Source organism: Lates calcarifer, linkage group LG7_1 (assembly GCF_001640805.2).
Source record: "Lates calcarifer isolate ASB-BC8 linkage group LG7_1, TLL_Latcal_v3, whole genome shotgun sequence".
Classification (NCBI taxonomy): domain Eukaryota; kingdom Metazoa; phylum Chordata; class Actinopteri; family Centropomidae; genus Lates; species Lates calcarifer.
In genome coordinates, this window is record NC_066839.1 from 21809838 (window position 1) to 21830783 (window position 20946).

At 40.6% G+C, this 20946-nt stretch overlaps 2 protein-coding genes across 2 annotated transcripts; one reads left to right on the top strand and one right to left on the bottom strand.

Annotated features, from left to right (window-relative positions):
• The first annotated feature begins 671 nt into the window (after positions 1-671).
• LOC108899297 (histone deacetylase 2) lies at positions 672-13493 on the top strand. Its single transcript, XM_018699683.2, has 14 exons — positions 672-861; positions 2375-2487; positions 2621-2738; positions 3225-3299; positions 3713-3851; positions 4062-4203; positions 4492-4584; positions 5312-5420; positions 5561-5701; positions 8246-8354; positions 9311-9441; positions 10011-10166; positions 10270-10327; positions 13069-13493. Exons 1-14 carry the CDS (start codon positions 807-809, stop codon positions 13097-13099), a joined length of 1470 nt encoding a protein of 489 aa, XP_018555199.1. The 5' UTR covers positions 672-806; the 3' UTR covers positions 13100-13493.
• Positions 13494-15772: 2279 nt separating this feature from the next.
• marcksa (myristoylated alanine-rich protein kinase C substrate a) lies at positions 15773-19235 on the bottom strand. The gene is given in 3 exon segments (XM_018699684.2): positions 15773-17649; positions 17651-17671; positions 18805-19235. Coding segments are annotated over 3 exon segments (798 nt in total). The 5' UTR covers positions 18901-19235; the 3' UTR covers positions 15773-16968.
• Positions 19236-20946: the final 1711 nt, after the last annotated feature.

Genomic DNA, 20946 nt, shown 5'->3' on the forward strand with positions numbered 1-20946 from the left:
AGTTGGTTACATTGCACCTTAAATAGTTTTAAAGCCAACTGGATAAATACTAAGATATATTAAGATAAACACTGCACAGAGGGAGGTGTCAGTGGGGGTCCAGAGTTTATTTTTACCCTAGTGCCCCATAGCAGGTTAATCCGGCCCTGTCTCTGCTCAGTGGAACATTAACAAAACCTTTGCTTGGAGGCTGACCGTGACCTCCTAGAATTTGTCTCCAAGGATCAAGTGAACAGAAGGTGAAAGTGTACCTTGCCCATGAGATAAGACCCAAAACATGTAACCATTAGATGTCTGGTTGCAAGTAAATAGTAATGTAAGTAATGCTTGTTGTGGAGTAGGAGCAGACTAGAATGTAACATAGGTAATGCTGACATCTAGTGTTGTGTCAAAGCAGTAAGTAAAGTGTTGTTCCTTCGGTGGAGCTACTTGTGAAGTGGTAATAATTATTTTTGCATGAACCACCGCAAGCATATTTTTAGACTTTGTTTCGAAAAATAGGTAATAGGCCTGTAGCTTATCTGACAGTTTCCCCCTAGAATTCTCATTAAAGTTTCCACACGTACTGTAAAAACTAATTTACCTATGAAATATTTGCAGCAGAATTAATTTGTCCCACCTTTTCTTCAGTCTGAGGCCCGGGGCCACTTTACAACGTAAGAGTCCGCTCCGCCCCTCTATAGTTGCGCCTCCCATTCACCAAAGCTCCGCTTCGTCGTGTATTCTTCTGTGTTGATGCCGTCCTTTCTGTTCTACATCTGCCAAAGCCAATTTCAACCAACTTTTTTTCTAAAACTGCTCTAAACATGGCTTACACGACTGCGGGTGGGACTAAGAAGAAGGTCTGCTACTACTATGACGGTACGGGACATCCGGAGTGTCTGGATGGGAAGTCCAAAATTGAGGCATCTGGCAGGCTAGCGCTAGCTGCATAGCTAGTTAGTCTAGCTGGTGCTGCTGGTGAATGAATGGTGTTCGAACACAAGTTAGCCAACGAGCAAGCTCGCCGCTAGCGTTAATGACCATCGGTTAAATGGCCTCCATGGTGCTAAGTAGTGTGTGTCTGCGTGTTAACTAGTTTAAAAAGATTATAGCAAACCCAGTATGTACCTTACACCATACGTAGACCGAGCAAGATTTTACAATTAGCTCAAGATAAAGATGAATTAATATTTCAAATGTAATTGGCTAAACGTGAACGTGCGGAACACTGGAATCGCCACACTCCTTATTGTTTGAGTCATGTAATTGCGACCGTCGACCGGGTTAGTGCTCCATGTTATTTCTATTTACCCGAATGGACACTTGAAGATTGTGATAAACTGTAGAGTCAGCATTATCAAAGTCATTTTTTTTAAAACAACAAAGCGAAATGTACAACAATTTCACGCACACTGTGCTCAGGCCTAATTGATGCGTAACGTTACCCAGTGGACTTAGTGTTCCGGCCTCTTTGAACCCAGATAGCAAAATTACACAGTAGAGGAAACCGTACTGACCGACAGAGTGTACCCATGACCTCCACTAGAGATATCACTTATTTTTAAACTCAGCAGTTCCGGTCAATGAGGACATAATTAGTCAAAATAAGTTATCTGCTGAGTTGGCGTTTCTCTTAATTTACACTGGAGCAGTCCTTTAGGTGTCACCTGCTGACAACACAATGGCCTGCTTTGTTGTTTTTACCTTTTGAATAGAGTTTTTATATCAACCAAGACTGACCAATCTACCAGTGTGGTAATAAGCCTGTAAAAACTCACAGGAGGATCACAAATTTTCAATTAAATTATGTGTTTGCTCTCATGTAGTCCAACATTTGTTTTGCATGCACTGCAAGAGTGGCATATTACATGATTGTGCAGGACATGTTCAGTTTCTGTCTGAATGATTTAATTTTAAATGGGTTAATATGCCAAAGAGTCAAAAGTTATAATTACTGCTGATATTGGTTATTTTCATTATAAATATTTCTCTCTAGACATAGCAGCTTGGTGTAATACTTTAAAAAGATAAGCCTGGCAGTTCTGTACATTTGGCCTAAACCAATTCCATGTAAAGACCCAAAACAAGAAACATCTCACTGTTGTTTTTAAATTTTACATTGTTCCAGCTGCTTCTGCAGCTGTTTCCAGTAGCATGTATATGTCATTAATGGCCCAGTTTAAGGTAATAGAGGTGCTCACTAGCACTGGGACCCGTTTTCATTGGGATATACATGTTAGCACAAGAGAGAAGCCAGATAGATAGTTGAACAATATCATGATATTTGATTTTTGTCAGTATCAGTCAGCCCTCCTTACTAGGCTGTACATACACATGCTGTTGCTTTTGATTGTGGGCTTTTAGCTTGTGTCTCCTATGTTTATATTTGCAGGTGACATAGGAAATTATTACTATGGACAGGGGCATCCAATGAAACCACATCGTATCCGGATGACTCACAACCTCCTCTTGAACTATGGATTGTACAGGAAAATGGAAATCTATGTATGTTTCTAGCCACAAAATCTATTGTATTCTGTACTGTTGTAACAGAAAATGACATGTTAATAAAATATGAAGTGGTGGTCTTCCTCTTTTTACCCAAGTTTTCATCCAAATATTTTGTTTTGTGTCTCAGAGACCACACAAAGCCACAGCAGAGGAGATGACAAAATATCACAGTGATGACTACATCAAGTTCCTCCGATCCATCCGGCCAGACAACATGTCTGAGTTCAGCAAGCAGATGCAGCGCTGTAAGTAGATTGGTGGACCCCTTCTACAGGGTTCTCACTGGGACTGCAACTAACATTTTCAGATTATTTCATAGTTGATTACATCAGTGAGTTCAAATATCGTCAGAAGAAAATCACATTTTCAGCGTTCAAGGAGACTTTGTATTGTTTTGTCTGACAAACACTCCAAAGATCAGATGTATTTATAATTTACAGTGGTAGAAAACAGAGAAAAGTATTAGAGATAATATCTTAATATGTATTCCAGACAGAGGTGCGCCATATTCTTCTGTTTATAATGACACCAGTCTAAAATGTTCATGTGAATAATATCATGGTGTGTTAAAGTACTAACTTCATATCAACTCACAGCAAGAACATACTTAATGCAATGCTCTGCTGTGCAAGAGTTTGTTCCAATAAAGGACTGACCTTAGTAATGTGGAAGAGGTTTGACAATGTTGATCTTTTACGAGAATCACAAATCTCATCATTTTTGTCTTGCAGTCAATGTTGGAGAGGACTGTCCTGTATTTGATGGGTTGTTTGAGTTCTGCCAACTCTCTGCTGGAGGCTCTGCTGGTAAGTTGGAAGAAAATAGATTAGAGGGTAGTCTTTGCAGCAGACATTTTCTATACTGCACATGTGCATGCTACAGTATCTGAAGTAATCAGAATTTTTCAGAAATGTCAACATTTCCAATCAATCCTACACCAATCCTTTAATTTCTAGATTATTAATGGTGATGTTCATATATCTAAACTGAACATTAAAGGGACTGTCCGTTTCAATCCCAAAATATTTGTCTAAAATTAAATAATCATGACTCGAATAACAAATCAAAGTTAAAGTTTGTAAAGAAAAAAAACAAAAAAACACTGTTAGTTATAATTTATTACACGTTTAACATTAAAAACTCAACATGTGTGTGTGTGTGATCTCTTCAGTTTGATTGACAGTGTCAGTAACATCTGTGTGTGTTCTGTTGCATTCAGCGGGTTCAGTGAAACTGAACCGACAGCAGACTGATATTGCAGTGAACTGGGCAGGAGGACTTCACCACGCCAAGAAGTCTGAAGCTTCTGGATTTTGCTATGTTAATGATATTGTGCTGGCCATCCTGGAACTGCTCAAGTGAGTTTCACGAACAGCTTGATAAAACTCAACAGTATGAGAAGGCGTTTACATTTCACATTACATCATCCACTTGTATGAAAATGATACTAGTATGATGATAGTATTGTCTTGGAGACCTGACTTTGAAGTTGGGTCTTTTGAGAATACAGTGTTAACCAAACTATCAATTGTTGCTCTTACCTCTGCTCTTTGTTGTCCCTCTCCAAGGTACCACCAGAGGGTGCTGTATATCGATATAGACATCCACCATGGGGATGGAGTGGAGGAAGCTTTCTACACCACAGACAGGGTCATGACTGTGTCCTTCCATAAATACGGGGAGTACTTCCCTGGAACTGGAGACCTCAGGGTGAGCCACAGAAATCATCCTCACTTAGTTACATATGAACAGAATATGAACATTGGATTGTTAGTGTAATGTATTTGTAGGCATTAAAGTAGAAGTGGATGTTATGGCTGCAAGAAAACAAGGCGATATGGATTTGTGTACATTTTTAGTTTTATGAACAGGCATAGCAGCCTTGTTGATTTGCTGCCGCTAACATTTCCACTTTGAAAACTGCTGACACCTGTGATGACAATGTAGTGATGTATCTGTTTCTCTGTGTTCTACTGCTGTGACCTTCTCTGTATTTAGGATATTGGAGCTGGAAAAGGCAAATATTACGCTGTCAACTTCCCTCTGCGGGATGGTATTGATGATGAGTCCTATGAGCAAATCTTCAAGCCTGTGAGTATGATATTTACATCATGAAAATGATCTTTTTACATTCCACTGCAAATACTGGGGGAAATCAGCTTCCAAGCTTACTTGAACCTGATACCAGGAAAACACTTTTATACCAGAATGACCCTGAATATGATTTTTAATGAATGTTATTCCAAAAGCTACACAAAACAATATTTTAAATTTAATAATGGATCAAGCTTGTCTTTGTGTAATGGGAAAGGGTCAGTTGGAATGATAACCCAAAGTTATTACCCAACTCTGTAGTTCCTCTCAGCTCTGTGGAGGATCTTTTCATATTTGAACTCATTGTTCTGGTTTTACAGTCCACAGACCGCATCCTCTTCCATCTTGTATCTAGCAGCAGCAGACAGCTGTGTTCAGTGGAAAAGCTCTGAAAAATTCAGTGTACAATACAGCAAACAGCAGACAGACAGAAGTCAGCTGGTGAACATAGTGGTGCATTCAGCAGCCAAAGAGACAGATAATTTTTCAGGAGTTGATGGAGAACAAACCAGAGCTAAAAGGAGAGTGAATGTTGGATTTAAATTCAGCAGATGGCCACAAATGTGCCTCAGAATGAATCACGGCCAATCAGGGCGTAAAGTGGGTGTGAATGTTTTTTTTCGTGACTGATAAAAAATGAAAAAAAATACCCTGCCTCTGCACATTTGAAGGGATGATGGTTTCAGCACTTACCAAGTGTGATTTTTCTGCTGTGGACCTGCAGGTGATGGCCAAGGTGATGGAGATGTACCAGCCCAGTGCTGTGGTTCTTCAGTGTGGTGCAGACTCTCTCTCAGGAGACCGCCTTGGCTGCTTTAATCTCACCATCCGTGGTATGGATACACACACATTCAGACAAGTCTGTCAAATAAATGCTTACATTTACATGACAGTAAACTAGTCTAAAAAAAAGTGAATGCATTGCTTGGTCCTGTATCTGTCAGTGTTACATCGTGTCTCTTGTTTCTCCCAGGGCATGCCAAGTGTGTAGAGTACATGAAGTCCTTCAACCTCCCACTGCTCATGCTCGGTGGAGGAGGATACACCATCCGTAACGTAGCCCGCTGCTGGACCTATGAGACAGCTGTGGCTCTGGACACAGACATCCCTGATGGTTTGTTACTGATTCCATGTCACTGAATATGGAGCATTCTACAGTGATAGGCCAGGGAAGCAAGTCTCAACCTTTTTACCTTTTGAGTATGAAAAGGTCAAAATTCCTCCCCCACATCCTTTCCTGGTTGTAGATGAGTCTAGAAAAGTTAGTACAGAAACTCCTTTCTCTGTGTGTTTTATGCGATTAGAGGCTAAAAACTCAAGTAGGAACTACATGCTTAATTCTGTCAGTTGAGTTGCTTAATGGTTGAACAGTAGGAGAACACTATTACAGTGGACAGCTATGAGGCATGAATGTGTTTTTTGGGTGTAATGCAAGGTGCCGTTCAGAGTGTAATGATGCACTGTGGCACGATGCATCACGGTTCATGACGATACACCTCGTCACACTGAAAAAATGTAGTGCTGCGTGCCATGTGAAATAACACTGCTGAAATAAGACTTCAAGTGAATAGATTTGAACTTCAGTTTTCTCATCTTCCCCACAGCTTCTGACAGTGAAACAGCATCTGGCTGCTTCAGGTTCTGTAGCGAGTTGATCCCTCTCTCACGCATAATTATTTAATCTTAGTTATTTTTCAGACTCATCATCTGTAACAGCTGTAATGCTCGGCTGTTTTTCCCCATGTTTCATTTCTGCAGTGAAGACATCAGGAGATGCTATGAACTTGTTTTCACTCGTCATTAATGTATTTCCTCTGTCATGTTACAGCAGCTTCACAAACTCCTGCAGCTTAAACTGAACTAACCAAACTCGTTTACGGCTGATTTACTGTAAAAAAGTCACTATACATGGACTAGCGACATTTGCTAGCTTAGCCACAAAATAAGGCTAAGGCACAGACTAGCACTCACTTCATTCCAAAAGAATATCAGTTGTAATGAATGGAAACATAATTCTATAGTCCTAAAATATAAGACAGTGAAAACATATTGCCTTATATTATGGCCAATACGGTATCCTTTCTTTTGCACTGTAGTCTACAGATTTCAAAGATTTCATTTTTACATTTTAATTGGAATTTAGTTTACAATAAGGAAAACACTGCCAGAAACTTTGAAAGAGATTTGAAAGATTTTATTTTTGCAGTTTACACAAAGAAGGAATAAATAAGAACTCTAGTTTGTTTTCTTTACCTTAGATGTATCATATGTGTGTCTAATCATAAGCCCTCAATCAAGCATCAAACTGAATCGTGAGTTGATCGTTACGCCAGTAATTCAGAGTAAAAGCCCATAATGTTCATTGTCAGATGATCCTTCCTTGATAATGCCTAAACCTTTTCAGGTGCTTAGGTTGTATGCAGGTATTATCAGAAAAATGTACTCAAGTTATCAAAAGTAACAGAACTCATGCAGAGCAGCTTCCTCTCAGAGTGTTATGTTATTGTATATCATTTTGAATTACATTCATAGATACATTAATGTGTATCAGCATTTTACTATTGCTGGTCGAGGTGGGGCCAGTTTTACCTACTTTATACACTGCTTGCTGCTTTACTCTAAAACAGCATCATATTTTGTTTGTTGATTTTTGTATGTAAAATCTTATGATTGATGCTGATGAATTGAGTGCAGTTGAGTTTGAGTTTTTGCAGTGAGATTTAGATTTTTTTTTAAAGGGGGAACTCTCTCTTTTCGAGTTTATCAAGCACTGGATATACTACTCAGCCTATGAAATCAGCTGAATGCCTTATGTGGTTCCAGTGGACATCTGTTAAACCTTACAGAATAACCCCAGTGATGTTATGTGGAATATCTCAGCTGGGGCTTGGAGACAACAGGTTTATATCAGAAAGGCTACAACTGAAACTGAACTGCAGCATTTGAAAAACATTGGCATTTACCAGGTAGAGTGGGTCTGTGAAAGACTGTTGAGTGGCATCATGGGAAGTGTAGGGTTCAGGGTTTGTCAGGATGTGTTATGTCTGTTGCTTTGATTCTTGATCTTTTTTTTACTGTATCTCTTGTGAGGTCCTCAGTATTGTAAGTGCAATACTAAATCACTTGAGTGCTCTTTTATACATTATTGGTATTCTGCTAATGTGAAAGTTCAAGGAGCCATGTGGAACAATTAGATAGCCTGGTGTGTTGGGTGTTGGGGTGTTGGATGGATCTGGGGGTTCACTGGTGAGAGAAAGTTATATGACTTCACCTCTGGAGAGGGACAGACCGCCTGCTACCTCTCCTCACAGGGAGCTGATTCAGCAGACTGTCTGTTCCACTGAGTGTGTGTAACATAAAGAGAGGGGATGTAATCACAGGCTGTCGAATGGGCCAGCAGTTCTCTTAATGGAATTTCAGGACATTAACTCAACTCCCCACTCATTTCAATTTATCCTCCTCTCAGTCAGGATCAGTGTAGGTTATAAAGCCTCAGTAAATCATATTAACAGGTGTGTTATTGCTCCTTTTTCATTCCAGACGACTGATAATTTGACACGTTGTTTTATCTGCAGCGTGTATATCTTCTACAGCTGTGTTTATCTTGTGTTTATCTTTCATAGTTTACTTATTTTTCTCAATGATGTTTCTATTGCAGAACTGCCCTACAATGACTACTTTGAATACTTTGGGCCGGACTTCAAGCTGCACATCAGCCCGTCCAACATGACCAACCAGAACACACAGGAGTACATGGACAAGATCAAGTATGTTAGAGTCATTTTATAGAGCAATAGATTTTAAATGTCCATCCATCCATCCATCCCAGGTTGTGGGGGGCTGGAGCCTATCCCAGCTGACATTGGGTGAGAGGCAGGGTACACCCTGAACACATCACCAGTCTATCACAGCACTGAGACAAAAAACCACTGACACTCACATTCACACCCACAGGCAAGTTAGAGTCAGCAGTTAAACTTGCATGTCTTTGGCCTGTGGGAGGAAGCCAGAGTTCCCTAAGAGAACCCACACAGGCACAGAACATGCAAACTCCACACAGAAAAGCCCTAGAACCTTCTTGCTGTGGACTTTTAGTTGCATCTCATGGTCAGTGGATTTCTTAGCATGAGGCAACACACTGACAAACATATTTCATTCTGATTGTTATTTATTTATTTTAATCAAAATAGAAACCCTCTACTTCCTCAGTTGGGGGTTTATTATTGAACTTCCTTGTTTCATTTTAGAAAGTTCTCCAGTGACTATACTTCAGCTTCTGTAATATTACCATCTTAGCTTCTCTGAGAGTCATCAAAAACATATCTGTAAACTAAAAGGGAAATGTTATATTTATATATAAGCTTCATTCCATTATTTTTGGCAGGTTTACAAAATGGCAAACACCATTCCCTTCCAGTCAGTATGTTTCAATAAAATAACATGAACACATATTTCCTCAAGTTCAGTGTTAAGGTGATAATGGCAGATGCAGTCTCACAAACCTGATCAACAATTTTCACCTCACTTCACCAGGTTATATTAGCTGAGTGAAAAGGAGGAATAGACCCTAATTATCTACATCATCAATGCAGACAGCTGTCACGGCACATCAGTAATAGATCTAACAAATATTCCTGCATTTATGCAATTGATTTGATGGTTAGTTATTTAAACTGCTCCAGAGTGACCTCCATGCCTTGGTTATGTGTGTCTGACTATTCAGGCAGCGACTGTTTGAGAACCTGCGGATGCTTCCTCATGCTCCTGGAGTTCAGATGCAGGCCATCCCAGAGGACGCTGTTCCAGATGACACGGTGGACGAGGACACAGAGGATCCTGACAAACGCTTGTCCAGTAAGACAGCCCTTCAATTCCCCACATTTCTTTTGTATATGACAAGTTGCAAGCATGGACAAGTCTACTGACAGCAGAGCAGGGCATTTTACAAACAAACTATAGTATTAGACAAGTATAAGCTCATAATATAGGCTAAAAGCACTACAGTTACAACAGCCAAATGCAGGAAGGACAGCTGGCGGAAAAACATTGTGTGAATGTGTAAGTTAATAGGCTTATAGTATTACTGTCCCATGATTAGGGCACGAGTAGATCTGAGTATAACTACATTTGTGTATTTCATGAAATGAATGTGTTGTTTAGATGCAGTCTTATGCCATGTTTGACAGTTTTAGCCTCATTCATGCAAAGACTGCTGTTTGCAAATGTTCACAAAAAGGCTTGTAACACAGGTCCAGATGTCAATTGCGCAGAATACACAGAATACTGTCTCACGACTGTATGTCAGGTTACCTCCAAAAGCCCAAATGTTGTGTTCTTCTTTATTTCCACAAGAATGATACAGCCATGTCCACAAGGTGTCTGCCTGTAATGTTGTTAATCTGTGTCTTGTTGTGTGGTTGCAGTTCGTGCCACCGACAAGAGGATAGCGTGTGATGAAGAGTTCTCTGACTCTGAAGATGAGGGGGAGGGTGGCAGGAGGAATGTGACCAGTAACAAGAAGGGAGCGAAAAGGCCCCGAGTCGACGAAGATAAGAAGGAAGGAGAGGAGAAGAAAACTGGTGGGTACTCTTTAACAGTGAGGAAAACAAGCGAACCACATTTTTCTACAAAGGTGGAAAGGTTCTTTTTCTGGATGTTACTTATTTTATCTCTATTCTACAGAGATAAAAGAGGAGGAGAAAACAAAGGACAGCAGTGCTGAGAAGACTGACTCAAAAAGGTGATTAGCCTCTCTGTTAATATTTGTCCAACAACTAGTTTCCACACACATGTCCACAAAACATTTGTGTTATATTTCTGTATTCACTCCATTTGCTCCCTTCCTATTGAGGTCCAGTTCATTGTGCCCGAATGCTGTTTTTAATTGAGCATAGGCTGACTGGCCTGGACTACCTGGTTTTTGCACGAGCTCCGTAGGGGCAGAACCCTATTGTTTTTTAGTTGGTTTCCTATTCTTCTGCTTCTCTTCTCATTATTATTATCATTTTATTATTATTATTATTATTGTTCAAGGTTTAGGGTTACATAACATTTTATATAGTACAATTTTAAGAATATTTTTTGTTATTTTATTTTAGATTTTTTTGAAAAACACATCTTTGACATTTTATAAACTAAATCCAACTGCTACCAAATTGTCCGTAGATTATTACTGGACCAAGCTTATCAAAAGTTGCATAAAGCTTGTTCATATCTTATTTAGTTTTCAAGATATTGACCATTGAATTCATGGACAATTTGTCCATTCATTGTAAATCTGGGTACATATCCTGCTCATTTCTGCCTGTGGTTTTTATTTCGGCCAGTTGAACTACTCCCCTCCATTGAAGAAATCAGTCTAATCTCAACTATTCTCCCACAGTGACAAAGGTATACTTTGGGTCGTGTTACAAAGTGATTCATTGCCCTAGGACGTGCACTCTTGGGCAAGACCATGTTCCTGATGCTAAAAAGTCAAGTCAGTTTTATTTACATAGCACCAGGTCACAACAGAAGTTATGTCACAGCACTTTTCATACAGCACAGACCATACTCTTTATAGCATTGTATTGACTGAGAGAGACCCAACAGTTCCCACCATGAGCAGCACTAGGAGACAGTGGCAAGGAAAAACTTTAAGAGGCAGAAACTTTGATCAGCAATAAGACTAGAAGTAAGACTAAATAATTTTAAATATAGCAGCAGGCAAAGAGCACAAAATTACAGGAAAGGGAAGATAGTATAGATAGATATTTAGTAAGATGCATTTACATGATATGAATATTTACAGATAGAGAAAGAAGAAGGGGCTCAGTGCATCATGGGAAATCCCCCGGCAGGGTAGGCCTATGGCAGCGTAACTATGGATGGTTTAGGAAAGTCTGAGCCAACCCTAACTATAAGCTTTATCAGGTTGTGCAGTAGAGGAGCCTGATAGCTGAAGGCTCTGCCTCCCATTCTACTCCTGGAAACTCAACCCAGCAAACCAGCAGTCTGGGAGCGCAGTGTTTAAGTGGGATAATATAAGACTATAAGCATTTTAAGATACAATGATACCTGACCATTAAGGGCTTTGTAGGTGAGGAGCAGGGTTTTAAGTTCTATTCTGGATTTTACAGGGAGCCAGTGTAGAGAAGCTAACACAGGAGAAATATGATCTCTCTTCCTAGTTCCTGTCAGTACTCATGCTGCAGTGTTTTGGATCAACTGGGGAGACTTGTTGGGGCAGCTTAATAAGAATGAGTTGCAGTAGTCCAGCTTAGAAGTAACAAATGCATGGACTAGTTTTTCTGCATCCTTCTGAGACAGGATGTTCCTGATTTTGGTGATATTATGTAGGTGGACTAAGGCAGTCCTTGAAGTTTGTTTAATGGGGAAGTTAGGGACATATCCTGATCAAAGCTGGAGCTGGAGTGTCATCTAGCATAACTATATCATTAGAAAATGTGTTTGTGAGGTATTTGGGGCCAAGTACAATGCTTTCTCATGATGTTTAATGGGGGGGGATGGGGGATGTCTGCAACAATGTTTAGGTGGGTGGTACATGTCAAGTAACATCTAGATGAATGTCAGGAGCAGCAGAACACTGTACTGTAATGAGATGATCAGTGTTACTTAATCCACCAGTGGTTTTAGTGTTGTAGCTAATCACTGTAGTGTCTACTATCAGGGTAGGGGATTTAAAAAATCTGGTTTCTTGGCCATGTATATGGGTAACAGGCTTCTAATTGAGTTTTTCAAGTATGTGATTGCATGACAAGGACTTCAAATTGATGTATTTGTGGGACAGCAGAGCAGCTGGCTGAAAAGAAATATCATTACATGAAGTGCTGCATCCTTGCATTCAAAATAATTCCATCCAAATTCTGAGTTGAATCTGAATCTGTATAAATATGAGTTGTGTCAAAGGTAACTGTTGACTATGAAAAACATAGATTGACAAAAAAAATCAGATCATTAACAATAACTCAAGGTCCACTTGTGAGCTGTTAACTAACTAAAATAATTGACTTTTGCTTAATTTACACAACAAAGAGCTTACAAAAATAAATCATACACATTTTGGCTGTTAAAAAATTGAGGTTCTATTTACAGAGCCTGTCTGACTGTGCAGTCAGTCCAAATGCTCCAAACAGGGAAACACTGTTCTGTGTGCCCGTGGTGCATCGTTCTGACCTGCCGGCTCCAAGTAACCAGGTTTCTCATTTGAATGTAAATGTTCTGTAGGTTACTGTTCTTAAGACAGTGTGGCTTGTCTACTGTTCTAGTCCAGCCGTGTTATACAGCTCAGTACATTGCTGTTGGAAAGGCAGCATCTAAATGCAGTCTGTCATATTCCAGTACACTAAATTTCTAGCTTCATGTGATTACTTTGAACAGATGTCATCAAGCTTGATTGTTACATTTTGGCTGTTCCGACAAATCCTACATGATGTGATGTAGTACGCTTTTTTTTCTCTCTCTCTCATTTGTCTTTGCCAGTGTGAAGACCGAGCAGACCATCAGTGCCTGAATTTTTCTTTCACAAGCTCGACTCTGTGGTGCTGTCCGCCCTCAAGGATCCAACTCTTCAGTGAATCACAGTCACAACATGGATGTATCTTTTAGTAGATTCATGCGTCAGAAGCATTATATTTATTATGACTCTCCATTTTCTACTTGTAAATCTCATGTGAATTGTAAGCATCTCTCTTTGTGTAGTGTATCAGTGGATTTCCTAAATCCACCACTTGAATTTGACATACTACATCCTTTATACCCATTGAACCATTTGATTCCAATGTGCTTGACCTTCTGAAGGAAATGTTGACTTACTTGTTTTTAAGAAACTGTGGCTAATCTGTAGATGAGCCTACAATGATTTAAATTTTGATATTTTGCATTTGTCAATAAAACTTTTTATACTAGTTTCTTGAAGTGTGTTACTGTACCTCTGGGACTTGCTCTTGTAATGAAAACAAAGGGCCACATGGGGGCGTTCTCACTCAAGAGACTGCATGTCAAAATGACAGGTGCAGTGTTGATTGTATAAATCATGGATAAATCTTTGGACAACCCGTGTTTTACAACAAGCTTGAATATGTTGTAAAGCATAAAATAACTTAAGTCCATCATGAATATTTAATGCTGGTGAATTTGGCACAGAAAGCCCAAGGATGACAACTTGTTTAGTAAAAGCCAGTTTGTTAGAATGCTCCTCACTCCTGTTGTCCATCATCACTGATTTAGTGGAAGCAGACCCTTGGGAACAACAAGCTGATCTGATTAAAGTTGAACTTATACCACCTTTGTGTTTAAGGTATGCCATGTCTCCTAATCATTTACAAATGTCCATTCATCAGGTTCCATCAGGGAAGTTTCCTTCGTAGTTATCAAAGAAACCTTTAACTGTCTGAGTTTTGAATTAAGTTTGTTCTGTGTCAGAGATGTGCAGAAAGCACCAGAAGGAATACACTGAGAGGTAAGGTAACTAGCTGGTTAGGTTAAGCTGTGTTGTTTCATATTTGTTATTTTTTGGTATCTTAGTCCCCACGTCTGGCTTCAGTCTGCCTCTACTGGGGCACATTTGAAACCTTCCCTGCTGCCTATGACGTCCTCACCTTCCTCTTTCCAATTAGGATCACTACTTCCAGTTTCGGTCATTGACTTAAAATAAACCAACAGTAGCTTGAATAGACCGACACTGCTGTTTTAAAGCCTTTCACTTGCTTGAGTCTTAGAAACTCACTTTTCATTTTACAGTGAGAGAAATGTAATTGTTAGGGCCAGTGATCCCAGAGTTTCACACTGATTTTCATTTCATTGAGTTAAAGTGAGAGGTGTACTTTATTATATACCTGTTCACTTTCCTTGCTGTGTATCTCCTTCTGTCCAAAATCAGGTCTATTTACTACATGTTTTCTCAGATAATAAGTCAGGGAACAATTGTGTCACATCAGGGCCTGTGACCATTCATTTGGAGGCTTTGACTTACAGTATACTTACAAATCTGAGTAATACATCCACTCAACTGAACTGAGTGACATTCAGATCTCTGATCTGTGTGTATATGACTGAGTGTATATCATGATTATTTACAGCTTCTGTGACTAACAGTCAGATGATATCTACTGTGCCTTGTGACTATTCTCAGTATTTACGTGCTGCTCAGAGGGAGGTTGAGTTTTACCTTCTTTCAGTGAAACGTTTCTAAATATCTGGCAGTCAGGCTGAAAAAACACAGTAGGAAAGTGAATATTTAACTTCCCCTTTAGAAACCTGTTATCCCTGACGATGAGTCATGCTTGGCAGTGTACTACATCCATGAAGCCATTACTCTACATAAACAAGTGTGCAGTGAGGCCAGTGACAGTGTCCACATACGTTGTGAGCATTTTCTCTGTACCTGTTTTTCCTGGTTTGTGGCCCTTAGTTCCAAAGAAAGGAAATACAAAATGTATTTTACTGATTGTGTGGTGTATGTTTAACACATGACTGTTTTCACATTCACCTCCACCCCTGATGAAAGCTTCTCTCACCTTGAATCTCAGTTTCAGCTGCATTTTGTTCAAGCTGATTTTATAACATCACTACCAGTTTGAAGCCAGCCTCCATCCAATATGCAAATTACAGAAGCCTCCAGGTCACATACACTGAGAATGGACTTGACAGTTAAGTAGGAACTGAACATGTCTGAACTATATTTGCAATTCATAGATTTTGATATTTGACTGAGGTTGACAGAGGATAGATACTGTAATTTTAAGAACTTCTTTTTTTGCAGAAAAGATAGAAAACGTTATCTCAGTATTTTCATGTCTTAAAACATGTCTGGAGGGGATATTTAATGCCCCTGTACACAAATCCAGGTCTATAATGATATGGTTTTCTGTTCTCCTCTACCTGGACCTCAACCTCATCCAGTACCTCCGGGATGAACTGGAATTCCCTGCATCCAGCCTGAAACCAGAGGGGGGCTGGTACAGCAGCACATGTTGGCCATGTAGAGTAGGCTGCAGTTAAGCTTTAGTCCTGCTGCTTTTATATTCCTCATATTGTAACATTTGAATGTATATCCCCTAAAATAACTTTATAGCCTGGATTGTGTCTGAGCTGCTGCACTACAAATAAAGTGCAGAGGATCATTAATCTATTTAAAGTCTGGTAAATCAACAGCATGAAATACACAAATAACGACAGATGCAGCTCAAATTTTATTCACATTTATTTTTGCTCTTAGTGTGTTCACAGAAAAGTAGAACACCTTAAGCAGAGGAGTTTAATAGCGTTTTCTGTAGGCAAAGTTACATTCCATCTCTAAGTCAAATTGGTCAAAGCTTCTCCAGTATTTACAAAAGAGAAAAAAGAGAAAGAGACAAGATGCTACACAAACATTTGCATCTGATAGGTTCCTTAAAATTTTGTCAAAGACCACTGAAAAAGCATTGCCTGCTGTAATCAAAAAACATACCACAGTATATAAACAGTTAACCATTCCACTTATCACAGCTTGGTTTTTGAGTTCAAAATTGCTTAAGAAGGTCTTCCTGGGATGACTTTTTTGTGTGTGTGTGTGTTGTTATCTTACAAAATGAGCGGGTGGAAAAAAGAGCTGCAAACTTCATGTGCTTCTTGAGATCAAGATTTCATTTTGTACAATAATCACAGTTAAAAACACCCCGCCTATACATACTTACATTTTTATTAAGGTCATAAAACCAACAATAAACAATAAAGCCTATACAACTTGTATTTCTACTGAATCACTGACTGGTACAGCTAATGAGAAGTGAAAAGCTCCTATGAGTTTATATGACTTCCTAAAAACCTAACTCTGGGATTCTTTTGTGGTCTTGTTGTAAAAATGACTTAGTGTTGTAAACCGTATGGTGTATATAGATGTTGGTCTCATAGTTTTTTAGACTACTCTTTTCATAATAGTCTGTGGCACATTTCCCAGGCCCCCTTCCTCCCTCCCCTGCCCTCCCTGAACTCACCTCCCCCTTCATTTTACAGCTCAACCCCTCCTCCTTCATACCATGGGCATGTCCAAACCAATTTCTTCTTTTTTTTTTACATTTTGTATAAAAATTCAAAAAGAAAAAAAATAATACTGATGAAAAAATATATGGCAGAGTGTGGATGTATTTAATCTGTTGTACATACTGAAGCCACCCATCTTCTTAGCCCATTGGAATGGAATTTATAATGGACCGAGATGGATTTTGTGTGAGGGGGAATGGAAACCAAAAAATAAAAAATAAAGAAAAGCTTTAAAATATCCCTGGTTGTAGACAAGTTCTTCAAAGCCAAGAGCTGGCATCACTCCAACATACAAACAGGGAAATGTTCTTTGATTATCTTTTTTCTTCCTTTTTTTAAATTTCTTCCTCCCTTCTAAACTTATTCAGCAGCCTCAGCGGCTGCAGCGGGAGCCTCCGCCGACGCCGCTTCCTGTGAGGCTGGGGCGGCCTCCTCTGTTTTGGGCGCCTCCTTGGCTGTGGGCTCTGCAGGCTTCTCCTCTGCCTTTGACTCCTCTGTGGGAGCGGCCTCCTTGGCCTCCTCAGCAGGTTTCTCTGCTGGTGCTGCCGTTTCCTCCGGCTTGGCCTCTACCTCCTCCTTGGCCTGCTCTGCAGCAGGTGCAGCCTCCCCCTCAGCGGGCTTGGCCTCCTCATCGGCAGCAGCCGCTTCCTCCGTGCCCTCGGCCTTGGCCTCCTCTGAGGGCGCTGCTGCGGCAGCCGCCTCCTCGTTCTCGGCCCCCTCTCCCGTCTCCTTTTTGGTTTTCTTGAAAGAGAAGCCGCTGAGCTTGAAGGACTTCTTGAAGGAGAACCTCTTCTTCTTCTTCTTGGGGGTCTCGTTGCTTGTGGAAGGCGTAGCACCGTCCTCTGCCTTCGCTGCCTCTCCCTCGGCAGGAGCAGGGGATGCTGCTGCCTCTACCTTCTCCCCGTTTGCAGCTTCTGTCTCAGCAGGGGCGGCCTCTGCCTTCTCTGCCTCCTCCTTGAGGCTCTCCTCTGCGGCGGCGCTGCCATTGGCCTGCACCTCCTCTTTGCCGTTCTCAGCTGCAGCAGGAGAGGCATCCCCATTTCGCTTTAACGTGGCCATTTTCCTAAAAAGAGAAACAGTGGCTATTAATGCCATGTACAGAAACTGGCACAGTTTCAAGACTCAAGCTGGACAGTGCCTCTGATGGACACCAGGGGCAGCAAACACCATCAAATCACTAGTGACAAAAGCAGACTTTCACTCCAGCCTGAACTCAGTCTCTACTTTCACACTTTACATGGGGATAATCACACACTAAGTAACAGTCGTGCATTAGACGAAGAATTGCAATACGTTTCCTCATCTTTTCTCTCTGGATTTCATTCATACTCTGAGCGACAGTTGGCGCAGTGCCTCAACTGGATCGCAAGGGGTCGGTGCAAGGCCGCTCCAGCAGCGGAGCGCCAAAGAGAAGCAGCTGCTCATTAAAGCAGCAGATGCTCATTAGTCCAGCACATCACAGAGAGCAGAGTTCAGATGAAATGTATCAAATCTCAACGAGGTTCTGAATGGTTGATTTTTTTTTTTTTTTCGCCCCAAATCCAAAGCTTTAAACACCGGGCTGCTGAGAACAGAACAGCACACGCCTCTTTCTCTCCGGCGCGCATCACTGGCTCCGAGCCCGTCTCTCTCCCTCTGTGCGATAGCCGACTGCCATCTCCACTTTCTAGTCGAGCATCTGTAACAAAAGGCGTGGTGCTCCGAGCGCACCCAGCCTTTGTTGACGTCGTGCGTCTCGTCTTATTCAACAATTTCAAAATTACGATCGAGGGGTTTAAAGCCAAAGCAGCTCGCAATCATCCTAAACATTCTTTTTTGGAGGAAAACCCACCAATCAACCCTTCAACACACGACTTCGTTCAAATGCTGCACAAGATTCAACCAAACCGGCTTCCTCCTCCTCAAAAATAAAAGCTCATTTAGTCAAATTTCCTTTTAACATCCGTTCGATAATGCGCCTTGTTTTTCGTGGGAAAATGAAAATATCATAAGCAACAACTGTTGCTCATGAAGTATACCGTTTAATATGTTTTTTTAAAGACTCTTCATGTAGTTTAAACTCCCACCGTTGATCTCCATTCAATCTATCTACAATTACGCACGGGTTGCGCCCTCAGTGCGCAGCCCCCTCCAGAACGACCACATTCCCCCCCCCCCCTGATGGATGTAACGAGCTGGATGTTAAATTTCATTTACCTGTCCATTGGTCTTAGTGGGCGAAGCAACAGCCTCTCCTGGTTTATCAGCCGCGGTTTCGGCTTTTCCTGCTGTCTTGGACAATTGCGCTCCCATGCTTTCCGCTCCAACAAAGAAACTCAACTGATCCAAAAAAACGAACAAAGACCCACAAGCCTCTTTGTTGAAACGCAAAGCTCCTCGCTGCTGTCTCCCTCACTCTCTCCGCACAAAAAAAAAAGTTCACAGGGGAAAATGCAGAGCAAAGTCCAGTTAGAGTGAGGAGGGTTTTTTTTTTAATAGCAGGGGAAAAGCTGGCAGGTGAGGAGAAGTAATAAAATCCCAGATTGGTGGCCGTGTCGCTGAAGACAGGCTGCAAAATGGAGAAATTTCCCTTGTTGCTAATAAGATGCGGAGTCCAACGCCCAAGTGCAGAGATGAATGGGCGCTCCGAGCGATGACGGCACCGCACTCAGATTCAGCAAATCACAGGCCTCCTCTCAGAGGATGGGCGGGGTTTGGGAAAGGGAGTGAACAATAGATTGTAGCGATGCGTTCATGGTGCGGAGAAGTAACGAAATTTCAGTAGGCCACATTTAAGTAAACCACTGTGGCTTCTTACCAAACGGAATGGTCATTTGTTTTCATTACCCCATGACAGTGAACTAGAAAATATTCCATACAAAGAATATACAGACAGATATTGATATATTTTCCTTCTTTTTTGCACCATTCATTTATGTTATCTTAATTTGATAAAGTAAATGTAACCGCGCGTCCTCTTTCTAGATTTCTGGATATATTTAAAAAACAATACATTTTTCACTCAGGAAATGGCTTTTGTGCACTACAAGCTGCTAGATCCTTTTTAAAATGTATCTGAACAAACAGGACAAGGACTGACAAGTCAGATCCAACCCTGACAGACCTAAGGATAAATCACCCAGATCCAAAGTCCTGTGGACACAAACAAACCCAAAAGAAGAGAGAGAACATCAGCACAGGCGGTGACAATGTCTCCATGTACTAACACAGAGACTGATGGGGCTAAATGTAATTTGGCCTGACTTAGGTTGGATGATTGCTTATGAAGATTCAGGCAGAGTTGTATTTTGTGGTTACACACCACCAGTGTTGACGCATTAGAGTTCTATGATTATTTTTTTGTTGAAATTAGTGACACAACGTGCTCGTTTTGCAATTCAGGTATTAAAGTTATGTTTTCAAATAATCAATCTGTTACTACTACAATAAAACCAAAACACACTCACTGTGTTTCATTCCTACTTCCAGTGTATCAGTGGAAGGTATCCCATCCTACAGTGAGTCAGTGTGCAGGTGTATTGTGTTGAATTTGTGGGAGAAAAGGAAAAGAACATCACAGTGAAATGAAACTTTGGTGATAAGCATGAAGAAGCTAAGCTAACAGCTCCACAACACAGGCAGCGAGGCCCGATGAGGAGGAAGAGAACGATGCCGGTGCTACAGCTCCGAAACACCAACGTCTATCTTCTAGTTCGCCTAAAGCTGTCACTCAGGTGGTGGCACAAAAGCACTCTACCAAGTTACTTTACTCACTAGGTAACTAATGTAACAAGTTACTTTTAATATCAGTAACGTTGGAAGGACCGAGTTACTTCTAAAAGTAACGTTACCCAACGTTACGTTACACTGCAGACCACAGAGTTTTACAAATGGTCTTTGTAATGTAATCATTCATTTTGCAGGTTGTACAGTACACAGCATCGTTTTACAGTCACTTCTCATCTGAAAGTTGTTGTGATCCTTATTCCCGGCTGGATATTTTTATCTACAATTTTTTTGTGTACCTTGAATGCAGCACAAGACTGTTGGGTCAACTTGTTGGGGCCACCAATTTTCTGCTTTGTAAGCCATATATTTAAATTAAATAGCTGTACAAAACATCATTTTAATAAGTTAATATTTACCCAGGAACTGGACTGACTGAAAAAGACACAATCAGTTGCAGTAATGCTGTTCTAACCAATCTAACCAAACTTGTTTATTTTACGCATTAGTTTGACTAACCACAGAGTAACAATCACAACAATCACAGAATGAGAAACAAATGAAATAGACACAGTTTCTGCTCTAAACTGTCTCAGTAAAACAAAATTTGAACAAACGCCTACTGTATGTTCA